The 14,201-nt window shown below is 44.7% G+C and overlaps 1 protein-coding gene across 1 annotated transcript in view; it reads right to left on the reverse strand.

The window, feature by feature from the left end:
* The window catches only part of APC7 (tetratricopeptide repeat (TPR)-containing protein), a 134,481-nt gene that overhangs the window by 16,025 nt on the left and 104,255 nt on the right, over positions 1 to 14,201 (reverse strand). The window contains exons 11-12 of the mRNA XM_086802520.1: positions 5,805 to 5,878; positions 5,282 to 5,332 (exon numbers count right to left, since the gene is read on the reverse strand). Of these exons, the coding sequence (XP_086658646.1) occupies positions 5,282 to 5,332; positions 5,805 to 5,878 (125 nt within the window). The remainder of the gene's footprint in view (positions 1 to 5,281; positions 5,333 to 5,804; positions 5,879 to 14,201) is intronic.

Genomic DNA, 14,201 nt, shown 5'->3' on the forward strand with positions numbered 1-14,201 from the left:
ACACCAATACAGTGGATCTTGTGGACCCACCTCGAGCTGCTCCGAACCCACCTCGCCAAGAGGAGTTACCTCGGACCGGGCCTCCGCACTCCACCGTGCCCAACACCCTTGGCCCCTCGGCTGTCGGCCATGATCCCCTCATCAGCTTCAAATCGAGGACATGCTCCACCGCGATCAAGCTTCAAATCGAGGACATGCTCCACCGCGATCAAGCTACCTTCACACGTGACATCACTAAGGGAGATCTCTCGAACATACTCATTAGTCCCATGCTTGATATTTTGGACAATGGTATACCATCTACTGGGGCTGATGCTGCTCTCATGTTTCTATGTTCCTAGCATTCCATGATGAGCTTCCATGTACAGTTTTGTATCACCGCAGTGAGATAGATATGTTTATGTTTTGTTTCGATTTTATTTTCCATTCCATGATGAGATATGCGATGCATAGTTGCAAACATTCTCGTTTGCATAGGTTAGCAAACATTTGCTACATTCTCACGTTTGCAACACCTTGCAAACTTGACTTTTTTGCAACTTTGAAATTTGGTCCGGCCATGTTTTAGGTTTTTCTTGGGTAGCGTGTAAATACTAAACATTGGGTGGCATGGCTCATCAAAGCGTACCGAATTTAAACGTTGTTGAATGTTGGGAATCGCACTCAAGTAAACTGCAATGCAAAGAGTACAATGATCAATCACCATTCACCTTTCAACATTGTGAAGAAGCTTGAAGGTGTGTGATGTACAGCACAACTGTAGCTGTAGCTCAGTGTAGCCTAAAACCTACAACTTTCAGGTAGAGTGTCTATTGATATTTTTGAAATTTGAAACTCTCCCACAAAAGCCCCAAATTTGACATGTTAGTCTACATAGTAGTTAGGGGGTTGTTTGAAACGGGTTTCCTAAAAGTTTCAAACGCGTTTCAGACGGGTTTCATAAAATCAGCCCAAAGTTTCCTACCTACAGGTTTTTGCATGTACAAAATTTCAAATATATATTGTATAAAATATGTTTAAATTCCTACCTACAGGTTTTTGCATGTACAAAATTTCAAATATATATTGTATAAAATATGTTTAAATTTAAAAAAACACTAAATGCATAGAATACATGAAAACATCAATTTGAAGCCTACAGTCTTTGAATCACAAATAACCAAAAAAAAACACTAAATGCATAGAATACATGAAAACATCAATTTGAAGCCTACAGTCTTTGAATCACAAATAACAAAAACCATATAATCATCCATCATCAATGTCAAATGATCATGATTCAAAGACCATGGTCCACTATCCATGATCCATGATCCAATCATCCATCATTCCATGCCACCAGAAAAAACAAAAAAAAAAACCATACATGACACTACATAGGTTAAAACTTATAAGTTTGCAGTGTTCATGTCACATGAATCATGATGAATCAACAGTCATGGCCCAATGCCCATAAACAATACAAAATAAATCAGCCTTGATGAGGGAAAGCGGCACACGAAAACCAGAAAAAACTTTGTCAAAAGAGTCGCACAGATTTCAACGTTAGATTTGGGGCCCCCAAAAAAAAAAAAGCTTGAAAAAAACATGTTTCCTACAAGGAAACGTTTCCACGTTTCCTTCCCTGTATGAAACGCGTTTCCTAACTACTATGTTAGTCTACCGAGATGGTTTTCTTTTGGAAATTGGCCATCTAGTAAATGTTACGAATGCATAAGGTTTGAAGCATTCTTTAACAAACTTGGCAAACTCGAATGCAGATGCACGTATGCAACGAATGCTTGCAACTATGATGCCATGGACATCATTGTATCACTTTGGTCTCATAAGTCCATTGGGTCTTTAGTAGACGCTTAATATATCTCTCTTTCTTTCTCTCGATGAGCCATGCTGCAGAAGCTAGACTAATGCGAGGGTATGCTTCTCTTGCTCTCATGGAGAGACAGTGCTTCCAGGCCCACTTCCAAGAGCCGAGGACCAAGATGTGGCTATTTGACACCTTGGTCACTACGGCATTGATGTATGGAGCACCCTTTTGGGCACCTGATCTTACAGCGGTCAAATGGCCGAGGATAGAGAGGCCTTAGGTCATGATGCTCTCCCATATGATACGCAGCAAACCATTGGTCCCATATGATATTATCCTGGCAGAGTTTGCTGCAGCACCCGCGGTAGTAGAGGCACTCTTCCAGAAAGTCAAATGCATTCACATGAGCAATGCCATGCCCCCCTGAGACTCCCAAGGCTCACTATACAGTCCTCCCAGCAGCTAGCAACAGATGGGCACGAGTCATGGTATAGCTGAGTATGCACCTGGTTCACGAGGCAGGGACTCAGGATGGATCGCCTCCCCCCACACCAGTATGACCCAGACACCCCATTCGTCAGGCTCTCTCAGGATGACAGGAACCGGGTGATCAGATATGATTTAGCGGGACTATACATACATGATACCTTGATCACAACACATGAACCACTCTCACACAAACGGCAATACTACATGGATACTTTCGTGAGGCTTACAGAGGATGGTTTCATACTGAGGGCCAGATATCTTGACATATACATGTCACATGCCATGCGGATTGCAATGGGCCAATTGCGGGTGTCATTGCACCGCCTGAGGATAGAGACAAGGAGAGCCATGCAGATACCTCGTGAGGAGAGGATATGCACTATGTGCCGATAGGAGGTCAAGTCAAAGGAGCACTTCATATGCAGATGCACCGTATATTATGAGATTCAAGGAAGGTTCCACTATCTCTTCAAAGAGGGGTTTGGACCCTTATCTAGGATCATGGATTACCCAGATCAGCGGTGCTTGGGCCTCTTCCTACTAGAGCTTCACTGCCACAGAGACTCACTGATTAGGGAGTTGAGACCCCATGGGAGATGCCCACCCTAGCCCCAAGCAACCATCACTCAGTTCTTCCGACCATGAGAGGATTCCCCACCAGCTATGGATGACATACCCACAGCCTCATTGAGCCACACATTCTTGAGTGCCCGACACCCCGCCAGACCCCCCTCTGGCATGACTCTAGACTGGGACCACAGCACTACAGCAAGCCCAACGCCCCAAACTCCCTGGACCTTGCCAACAACACAGACATCAGCCCCAGCTTGAGGAGATCTTGGAGAGGCACAGAACCACCTTTTCACGCCCGACGGATCTGCAGAGCCTTCTACAAGCTAACCCCATGCTCAATATCCTTGATGGCCCCGTCCCCCTACCGGAGGGTTAGCTCCATAGGTTGTATGATGATGATGGTTCCACTTTGTATCATATGGCTCGGATTTGACATTCTCAGGTCATAGCTCTAGTCTTTGTTTTCTTTTGTACCATGATGAGATCACTTGGACACTGTTATATCACTTATTTGTCTCATAGGCCGAGTTCGGTCTTTTGGAAGACGTTAATAAAATCTCTCTCTCTCTCTCTCTCTCTCTCTCTCTCTCTCTCTCTCTCTCGTCTCCACACATACAACATGGCTCTCCATCAACCACCTTAGTTCTGCCTTTTGTGCATCAAAGATCAACAAATAGTATCACAGCAACGACTTGTAGGGAGCGTGGTGGATGAGAAGCAATGGGAAGCGAGCTAGAGAGCCATTGCCGACACGTGAGATGCAGTCAACTCTACAGCCACCTCTGCGCTAATCTGCAATGCGCCTGCCTGGGCCTTCTCCTGCCACATCCCCATTGCCTCCTCCCCGCCGCCATGCATAGTGTGGAGCACTGCCCCCGCCGACTCACCCACCTGCACCAGCGCCAGCGCCCCCGCTCTGGCCCGTGCCTCAGCATCCCACCATATCCATCACTTCGTCTGCTCATGCCGACGAGTGTTCCCATATAATTGTCGCTGATGACCTGTTGCTGACAGCCATGCCACCACCTGCAGCACCACTCTACTCCTGCTTCCGCCACCGCCCTCTTCCTACCACGGCCTTTGCCTACTACTACTGGTGCACCCGTTGCCGCCTGTCACGTTTGATGCAGCACATCGCCCCCCACTCCAGCTACCACGTCGCCGACTCTTCTCATCTGCTGCAAGTTGCTGAGGTCGGCGTCCCCATACTGAGTCTACAATGACATCTCCTCTAATGCCAACCACATGATGGAATCAGACAGAGGAAACCTAGCCCTAGAAAGATTCAGCGGGAACAACTTTCCCGCATGGCAAACCAAGATCAAGTTACTGCTGATGTGGGACTGGCTCTAGAACGTCAAGGGAGCAACGAAGGAGAAATCTCAAGGTGCCGCTACGTTGCAAGTCGTGCAAGCCTGGAACGACAAGAACCAAGCTTTGGCACATATAGGTCTTGGACTAGTAGACAATCTTGTACATCACCTTGACATCGACAAAACTTCTAATTCTAAGGAGATACGGGATAAGTTTCAGAATCTGTTTGGGAAAAAAATTAACAATTCTAGAGTCATTCTCAAGCAAAAATACTACAATCTCAAAACGAAAAAGCAACATTCTCTTCAAGACCACCTCACCACCATAGGCTCTCTTGCAACAGGTGGTGGTGACATATATCATGTGTGGTCAAGCCCCTTATCAGGCCTGGCATGAGAGTCCAGGTGTTCCCCACTGTGATCTTAAAGGTCAATCCTTATAACACCACCTTGATTTGAAGGGGGGTTATAATCATCAATTTGGCCAATCAAGAAACAGTCCAACCTCTAGGTTTGATACGAGATGTGCCAATTCAGATAGCAAGTCTAAACTTACCATCTGCCGTGAATCTCAGGAAATGATCTCTGTTGTACCGCATCTTGGCAGGCAATGGACCTACCGGTGTGATCCATGTGTTACGTGTGTATAACCCCAGTAGATCGTATCGGATCACCCGGTTCCTGTCCTCATGTGTAAGCCTAATGTATGGGGAATCTAGATCACACTGAAATGAAGGGAGCCGGTCCATCTGTAATCCATGTGCCTGAAACCAAGTGAGTATTGTGCCATACCAAGAAAAATGCTCTCCTCTGGCCTGCTATCTCCTGTGATGACTATAGTGCAAGTCAGGGGAACCTCCCTCAGATCTAGCAGAGGCTAGAAGGGTCCAAAGACAATTGGCAGTTCATCAATACATGTGTGTTAATGGTAGTTCATCAATACACATGCATGAATGGTACTCCATCAATAGAAATTTATCATGCACAATGGCATGTTTTTAAACCAATTCAGATTACATAGTAAATACAGGCAAGGGATGCAAATTTGATTACAAGCGTGCGCGTGTGCATTATACAATTTTGCTTATCACAAACAAACCTTTTCAAAGTTGTGAATAGCATCATCAGTTTTACCTAAAGCCACCTCCACCTGCAAAAACACATCAAACCAGGAGCACTTAAGTACGCCATGTCAAAAATCACACGTCTCCAAGCCATGAAGACATTTTTATTACTTGAGAAAATAAATTAGACATAAATTTCGACTAGAAATGCATTCTGATTACATTGGCCTTGACTTGGACTGCTGGCCATGGTTGTTCATCGTTAATTCCAAAACAGGGAACCAGCAATCAGAGTTGATCCAACTACTTGAGGTGTTTACACCACCGATGATGAAAGCTTTAGAGTCTAGACTAAGCTTTGGAGACTAGCAGAACAAAAGAGAGTTCAAGCCAATCAGAATCTCAAATTGGGCAAGACGAGATTCTCAATTGGTTGCACATAGTGACGACACTGGGTAGCGCTACTATCAATTATCCTAGAATAAAATAGCTAAACCTGAACATGCTAATTTCACCATCATCAAGCACAAAAAAGGTTCAGTAGTAGGTGACGCTTACCTTTGCAGTTTCTAGTATCAAGTGTAAGTTACTTGGGTATCGCTGCCCAAGTTGGTACAAGTGCTCAAGCCCACCTATTGCAACAAAGCCAATCAATTCCCCAATAGCCTTAAGAACTAGAAATATCAAATGGAGAACTACAAAACTGGGTTCTTTCAAAAGCAAAAAAACCAAGAAACATGCCGTGGTGGACCATTACCCGTGTGGCTACCATACCACACTGTGGAGGAGGGGGCATGAGTTCTAACAGGTTTTGAAACCACCAAAAATCGACTGCACCAAAATGTGATCGCTACTCATAGCCGATATGAGTAGTGCATTAAAAGCCAACAAACTTAAAGTCACCCCAGATAACCAAACCAAACTTAAGAACCTTTTTTTTATAGGAAAGTACTCCAAGTGGCCTTGTCAGATTTTGGACATTTAGTGTGAGCGTTAGTGTAAATGTATGATGACATTTTCAGCCATGAAGAGGAAGGGCTAAGGGAACCCTGGAACCCATGTTCCCGTGCTGCCCAGAATGGGCAAGCTGGCAGGGAGCCTTTTTCATGTACGAGTCTCTCCAATCAATATGCACATGAACATACCATCTGTCTTCAGCTAAAGTAGCAGCCATGCACAGTTGTATAGCAATCCATACAGTAGTGCAGGTGGGCGAGAAGCAGCGCACAGATGGCCGTACAGTTGAAAAGGTCTATACAGTCTGTAGGGAGAGTTCCTACAATTGGTCGTAAAGCTTTGTTCTGTACAGTCTCTACTCCTTGAACCCGCGCGCATGCCCCTTGATGGGGAGGAGGTCAGGTTTTCAATATTTCAAATGTGTAGCTTTGTGTAGGCGGGCTGAATCTATTTTACTACCTGAAAAATCAACCAGAAAGCCTAAAGCAAAAAAATTAAGCAACAAATCAATACTCACGACGTCTGTGAAAACCAACTGACTTGTTAGTTTCATGTGCATTTGTTATTTACAAGTTCCGAAGGCATGGGATGGCAAGTCCTTTCTTTCCGGATTTGTAAATAACTCACACATAAAATCGGGCGTGCATGCTACAATAAGGGAAACACTAAAATAACTCATTCATGAATGTTTCAGTTGCCCATGATCCAAACGAGACATCATGTCCTCTAGTGGCCCTACTAGTGACATTCTCCTTGACTTCTAATTAGTTTTTCTCACTTGAAAGACTTTCTCATAGATGTGAAAAAGAAAATCCCGTGTCCCCCTAAAAATATCTGTACCACCCACTTTTTTTTCCCGACTAGCCTTAGGCCCAAGATCCTCCTTTAGTTATCGTTTTTCACCACCCATAGGTGCCCACTTGAAGGCTGTTGAAAGTGTTGGAGCAATGAAAGCAATGGAGACCTTTACCTATAGTAGCAGCACTATCACACGCAACAATTGTACAGCAAAGATGGCGGTGGAAGCTCACACGTAGTAGTGTGAGAAAATCTCATAATAACCAGAGTAAAAGGTGATCCCCTACATCTACGGACCAAGGGGTCCAAGTAAAAAGTGCCATGTGTCACCATAAAGTATTCATGTTCATGTGACACTAAGATATAAAAAAACCCGAAATAAACTAAGTGCTTAGTGCAACTCCTAACTCCTACATACATGTCCACTCAAAAATGTGTATATATCCTACAAATCCCCCCTGTACTGGAAATGTACATGTACAGAGTAGGTCAATCCCCAAATGGAATCAAGCCCAAAGCTTTTCAAAAAGCTTTGAACTTCAAAAGCGCCTTGGTGAAGAGATCTGCCACGACGTTCTTTGATGGACAATAGATGAGGCTAATATCTTTTTTCTTTTTGTAAAAGGCTATGTTCTATTGCTTCATTGTACACATAGTTGTTTCTCGTACCGGTACAAACCCATTCATACCGTACGGCTCGTACGGTACCCGTCCCCCCCCCTCCCGAGAAAAAAAATTCCAAATGCTAAAAAAAATATAGAAATCTTGCTTAACGAAGATCCCAAATGCCCGCAATACTTCGCGACTTTCGTGTCCACTCAGTATTCCATATGGGATTGTTGAGAGACCTAAAAAATCTGTCAAGGTAGACTAGTAGCGTACACTTGATTGGTAGGATGAGAGAATCTTGCTACATCACTTGGAGATCCTTGGTATAAGTAGGCTAGACAGTCAGATCCTCAAGTTATGTATGAGGGAGAAAATTTGGACATGGCCATTTTGATCTAGAGAGGAGTCTCTAAACCTATCACCCTAGATGCACTGCTCGTATTTGTGCAAGGATGGTTCCTTAGTCATAAACGCTACGCTGGGAGACCTTTGGTATTTGCATTACCGATGCAGGTTCTTTTTTGGAGACAATTGGGAGATCCAACTGGGAGAGACACATCTCCATGTTCTGGTTCCTCAAGCACTGAAGACTCCTCCCCCCCAACCTTCCCTCACATTCAAGCTTGAAGCTCCATAGTTTGTAAGTGTTAATAAAAAAACCGTATTTTATCATACGGTATCCGAAAATTTCATATCGTACAGAAAATTCCCGTACGGTATCGTATTTTTTTACCGTGACAACTATGACTGTACAAAGAAAGAAGTGCTCAAAAAAGAGGCAAACTTCTTAAAGAGCAGTCTCACTGAAGCTAAAAGCGCTGAAAAACAAATAGCATCACGAAGTGAAAGATTCCATCCCACAGCATATCCCAAATGTCTACCCATGCCATAGAATGATGTGCCATTGAACTTCATTAAAAGGCAACAATTTTGATTTCTTAAAATTGACGAAAAAACATGTTGCCAATCCAAACATATGCAAAGTGTTCATGAGACATTGTAGATCTGATTGCATATTCTAAGGAAAAAAGAAAGAGTCATCAGCATATGCTTGAGCAACCAAATGCCGACCTTAGTGAGCTTATCCATATATGCCATGAAGGGATGCGTAGCAATAGCATAGAGCAAGGCACTGAGAGGGCAGCCTTGTCGAACAGATCTACCCAAAACCCATCAAGAGGATAAGCCTTTTTCCAAAATGCATCTGGCAAGGCTATCTCGATACAGCCACTAAATTATGTTTTGCATTTTCGGACCGAAGCCCAACTTTACCATAGCTACTTTCTTTCTCTATCCCTCTACACACACCCCAACACCATGGCTATCTTTGAGCCTCCTTAGCAATGCCTAACCCTAACCCTACTGATCCCTCACACTTGCCGCCGGTTGCCGCCGCTTTCCAATGGCGGCTGCCTGCTGTGTGTGCCGACTCGGCACTTCTTTGCTCGCACTTTGCTACACTTGTTTGCTTCCTCCTGTGCACCGACTCAAAGCTTCTTTGCTCGCTGCTTTTCTGTGCCGCTTCTACTCTTGTACAATGCCCACTGCCTGTGCAGCGCTTCTGCTTGTGTTTGTGCTACGCTTTGCTGTGACAGTCGAACCAGAACTTCTCTACGCAAGATCCCACAGGCTTGCACCGTCTGCAGCCTTGTGTAGCACCGCTTGTGTCAGTACTTAATAGCCACACGTTATCGCCTTGCTGTAGCAGTACTTCAATCGTAAAGTCGCATAGGTGAAAGACAGCTTCACAATAGGCAGGGCTGCCAACCAGCTCTGATACCAAATGTTGGAAGTGTTGGAGCAATGGAGACCTTTACCTGCAGAGCAGCAGCTATCACACACACAGTGGTACAGCAGTAACACGAGGGAGAACAAAGATGGCAGTGGAAGCTCACATGTAATAGTGTGATGAGAAACTCATAACAACCAAGGTAAAAGGTGCCCCCCTACATCTAAGGACCAAGGGTTAGCATCTAGGGTAGCATCAAGTCCAAGATAATGGCACTCCACTTCAACAGAGTAGCGGGGCAAGCATATCGCTACACAGAATTGCAGAACGAGAATTCTGGAGCCCTGCTCCGTAGGCAGTTCATTCCGGCAAGGATCTGTTCACAATGACGACGCTGGCTATTGTTCAGTCTGAGTACCGAAGCCAGACTTCAACCGAGCAAGAAAAGAGACATCTTCACACATTGACAGTCACAGGGCCTATCACAGCGCTTCCTTTCAGATTTCTGAAAGAGGCTATAGGAAAGCTTTCGGCCTAGAAAGATCACACTCTTTCTTTGGCTAACGGCACACATGAGTTTGGCGGTCGGTACTTGGCTGGCAATTGGTGGTCGGTCAGCGACTTGTCTGTGGTGTGGCCACCATCAGGAGTTTCAGCAACATTGCCTTTGGGATTGCCCGGAGGCTCAGGAGATTTGGCAACGGATTCTCTGCATTTTCGCTATGGATAGGACATCGACCCGGATCATCACTTGGGGCACTGTCGCTTGGGCCACAGACACGAGAGCGATCACGACTTATGAGGAGGATGGGGGAGGACTAGCCCTTCAGGTCTCGCACCATCGTATTGCAACGTACTAGTCACAGCCCCTCCTACACGTGGCTGGCAGCCAGGCTCATGCCAGAGATGGGAGATTTGCAATAGCATCACAGCTTGGCACATTTGGCGTGCTAGATGCATCAAGGCCATCAAGGGTACCCACACTCCGCCGGCTAAGACCATTAGGAGCATATGGCTTGATATCATTCACACCCTCCGCGGTCAATGGGAGAAGTTACAGGGAGGTTCTGACCGCATGCAGAAGCAACGGAGAGCCTTCTTGAGACTTTGGAGGCTTGGCCCTTTCCTCCCAGATAGAGGCGGTAACCCCATTTGGCATTACAGACCACCTGTGTGCTGCCACCCCCACCCCCCCTCCCCCGCGGGCGCCCCCGCCCCGCGTATGAGGCAGCCTTCTCCTCACAAAGCGGCCAGCCGGAGGAGAAGCATCTCTTCCCCTTATGATCAATTGTTTCCCACCCTTATATGAGGCAAGTTTGTATTTTGCCGGTCGTGGTTGTACTTAGCCCTTTGTGGCTGTTTTTCTTTAACTAATTGAAGGATCTTTTTCTTGGAAAAAAAAAAAAGAAGAAAAGAAAAGAGACATCTTCAAGTCAAGGAAAACCAATTGGATGTCTGATCATTTGTGTATCTCTCCCTCCTATCTTCTCTGTGTTTGCACCACATTAGTTGCACAGTTAACTAAGCTAAGTGATTACGGCTTCGGCATGTGACATTAAGTCAGAAAAGCCGTCTTCTCAGATGTGGTCCACTGTATCACATGCATCATTCCTCAATTGCTTGCCCCATGGCATCATGAGAGCATTTGTAGAAAATATGAAAGCAATAAACTAGAAATGAAATGATAACAAGACTGAAAGACCAAAGGTTACCTTGAGATGAGTGTAGACAAGACACAAGCTTGATTAATTTCATTGATGTGACACCTACAATATATAGGTGAGAAGTACAAGATTCAGTAGACTGACTTATGGGATAAATGTAGAGATGCCACATGGCACTAGACTCAAGACACAAAGACTTAAGTGAAACTAGACTAGAAATAGTACACCTAGTGTGCACTTATTTCCAACACCCTCCTTAAGTGGACACTAGGAGGAAGACAAAAAGACAAGACTATGGCATGACAAAAGATAAGACTAAGACAGAGAGACTAGACAAGGATTGAGAGACAAGCTAGAAGATAAGATGGACAAGACTAGAAGACAGACATAAAGACTGATAGACTGAGAGACAAAAGATCCTGAGACACCCCTCCTCAAGTGATATCCTCATATGGGTTCACAAGGGTAGGGACAAGGTGGATCTTAAAACAAGACACAGTCAGATTGATAGACAGATAGATAGACAACAGATAGACAGACAGACAAGACTAGATAGACAGAAGACTGACTGTAGACAAACAGATGGACCTTGAAGACAACCCCTCCTCAAGGGCAATCTCTGCCTCTTGGGTAGGGACAAGAGAGAGGTCAAAAAGCAAAAATGAGTAAGACACTAGAACCCCTTGATCTACATCATCGGTGGTCAAAGTGGTAGACAAGAAAGGTAAAGTAATCAGAAAGCCCATTCCTCATCATGTGAGGAATGAACAGCAAGATCTGCTGATGTAGATGCTGCAGCAACATGTGCTGCGGCAGATGCAAGGGCTGATGTAGCAGTCCTTCTCCCGGTGATTATCACGGCCACAAATGGTGCATGGATGAGCCTTGAAGCAGTCCTTCTCCAAATGATTAGTTTTTCCACAATGGGTGCAAGGCTTTCTTACCTTAGATCCTCCTTTCTTTGCTAAGAATGCAGTGTCAGTTACCTTTTGTTGTTTTGTTCTTTCCTCTTCTTGGAGAGCATTGATGATACCTTCAAGAGTAGGATTATTGTGATACTTGAAGGTAGTGACAAGAGTAGCATAGGTGTCAGGTAAGCTTTTGAGAAGCACAGCAATAGCAATATCTTCGGAGATGGGGGACTTCACTGATGCAAGCTGAACCATAAGACTGCGAAAATAATTGACATGAGAGGCTATAGTAGCTCCCTCCTGCATATATAGATCAAAGAATGAGATCATAAGTGCAATCTTAGAGTTTTTAGAGCGGGGTCCAAAAAGGGTATCCAAAGTGATCCATGCTCGAGAAGCAGACTGTGTGTCGGAGATGTGATGAATGTAATCATCTCCAAGACCGAGCAAGATGATAGCATAGGCTTTGTCATTCTTGGCAATGGGAGCATAAGTGATAACTTGCTCAATGTCGGAATCTTCGGGAGTAGCATGATGAACAACATCCCACAGGCCTTCTTTCATAAGATGGCACTTGATTTTGATTTGCCAAGTATGAAAGTTGGACCCATTGAATTTGTCGATAGACATGAGAGAATGGGTAGAAGATGCCATGTGGGAAGGTCTTACCTCTTGCTAATGATGCAAGGGCAGTGTCTATTCCCTTACAAGAGAGAGTTCAGTTTTGAATTAATTTTGAGGAAAAATAGAACTGAAAATATTGAAGCATACCACTTTGGTTTTTTTCCTCAGGTCTTCCACCCTTTCAGGGGTAACCCGAGAGAGAGAGAGAGAGAGAGAGAGAGAGAGAGAGAGAGAGAGAGAGAGAGAGAGAGCGCTGCGAACAGAGATTTTTGCAAATAAAGAGAGATGTAGTACAGGGCCACGATACCTAGAGAGACCGGAGAGCGAGCAGCGGTGGCGAATTTGTTGCAGAACCTCGGGCAGCTCCTGGAGAAGTGCAGCCTGTTGAAGAAGATGGCGCAGAATTTCAGGAGCAGCACGGGGGCCAGGAGCAGGAGCAGGGCCAGGAGCAGCACGGGGGCCAGGAGCAGGAGCAGATGTCGGGGCAGATACAGCGCAGAAAATAGCAGACAGAAATCTGCGTAGATAGGCAGCAGATGTAGAGGCTTGCGCAGCAAATGCCGGGGCAGAAATGTGAGCAGCTCCGGAAGAATGACGGGCAGCAGTAGGGTAGTGGCAAGACTAGAGGAGCAAACCCTGCTCTGATACCATGTAGAAAATATGAAAGCAATAAATTAGAAATGAAATGATAACAAGAATGAAAGACCAAAGGTTACCTTGAGATGAGTGTAGACAAGACACAAGCTTGATTGATTTCATTGATGTGACACCTACAATATATAGGTGAGAAGTACAAGATTGAGTAGACTGACTTATGGGATAAATGTAGAGATGCCACATGGCACTAGACTCAAGACACAAAGACTTAAGTGAAACTAGACTAGAAATAGTACACCTACTGTGCACTTATTTCAAACAGCATTTACACCATAGACAAAGGGTTTGGAGTTATGTGAGGTAAAGAATCAGCCCATGTTGAAAACCCTAATCTAAAAGGGTCAAAGCGGCTACATGTGAATGCCATAAACGTAAAAAGCACATAAGAGCTTGTTAACGTAACTAACGATTGGCTTACTTAGTTGGCTGACGTAGCTACTTTGCATTGTGGACTATTCTATGAGACTGGGACAGAGATATGTGTAGATGGGTACACAGATGCTGATTGTCAATGCCCCACTTCTCAACTAGTTAAAAAGACACAACAGGGTACAAGGACATTTTTTTCACCATTGAACACCAACAAATCACTACCATTCATCGTAACCTTTTACAAATTCAACTACATCTCCAAACAAAGTGGGCCATTTTTTTTTTATGGCAATGTTGTCTATTGAGAAATTTCCTCTAGCTACGTCACAGCGGGCTTACTCAAGAATATCAACATATTTGAATTTCCGAAGGACAACACCTCATGATCCCATTTTGGCGTAACTTATACAAATTTCCCATAATTAGTTGGTAAGGGGCTGTCCTTTTGGATAATGCATCATGCTCTGTCGCGCGATTGAGGGGTCTCTCTTGGGAAAAACTATTAGCCAAATAATGGCTATCTCTTCGGCCCATTCCAGGACAATGCAGAGTTTGAAGAGCAGGGAATTAGATAGTTCATCCCCTCCACTCCAATCGATGGTTCTCCATTGGGGATGCACGAGAAATGATTGGC

This window comes from Cibotium barometz, chromosome 9 (assembly GCF_041138505.1).
Source record: "Cibotium barometz isolate CiBa-2024 chromosome 9, ASM4113850v1, whole genome shotgun sequence".
NCBI lineage: Eukaryota > Viridiplantae > Streptophyta > Polypodiopsida > Cyatheales > Cibotiaceae > Cibotium > Cibotium barometz.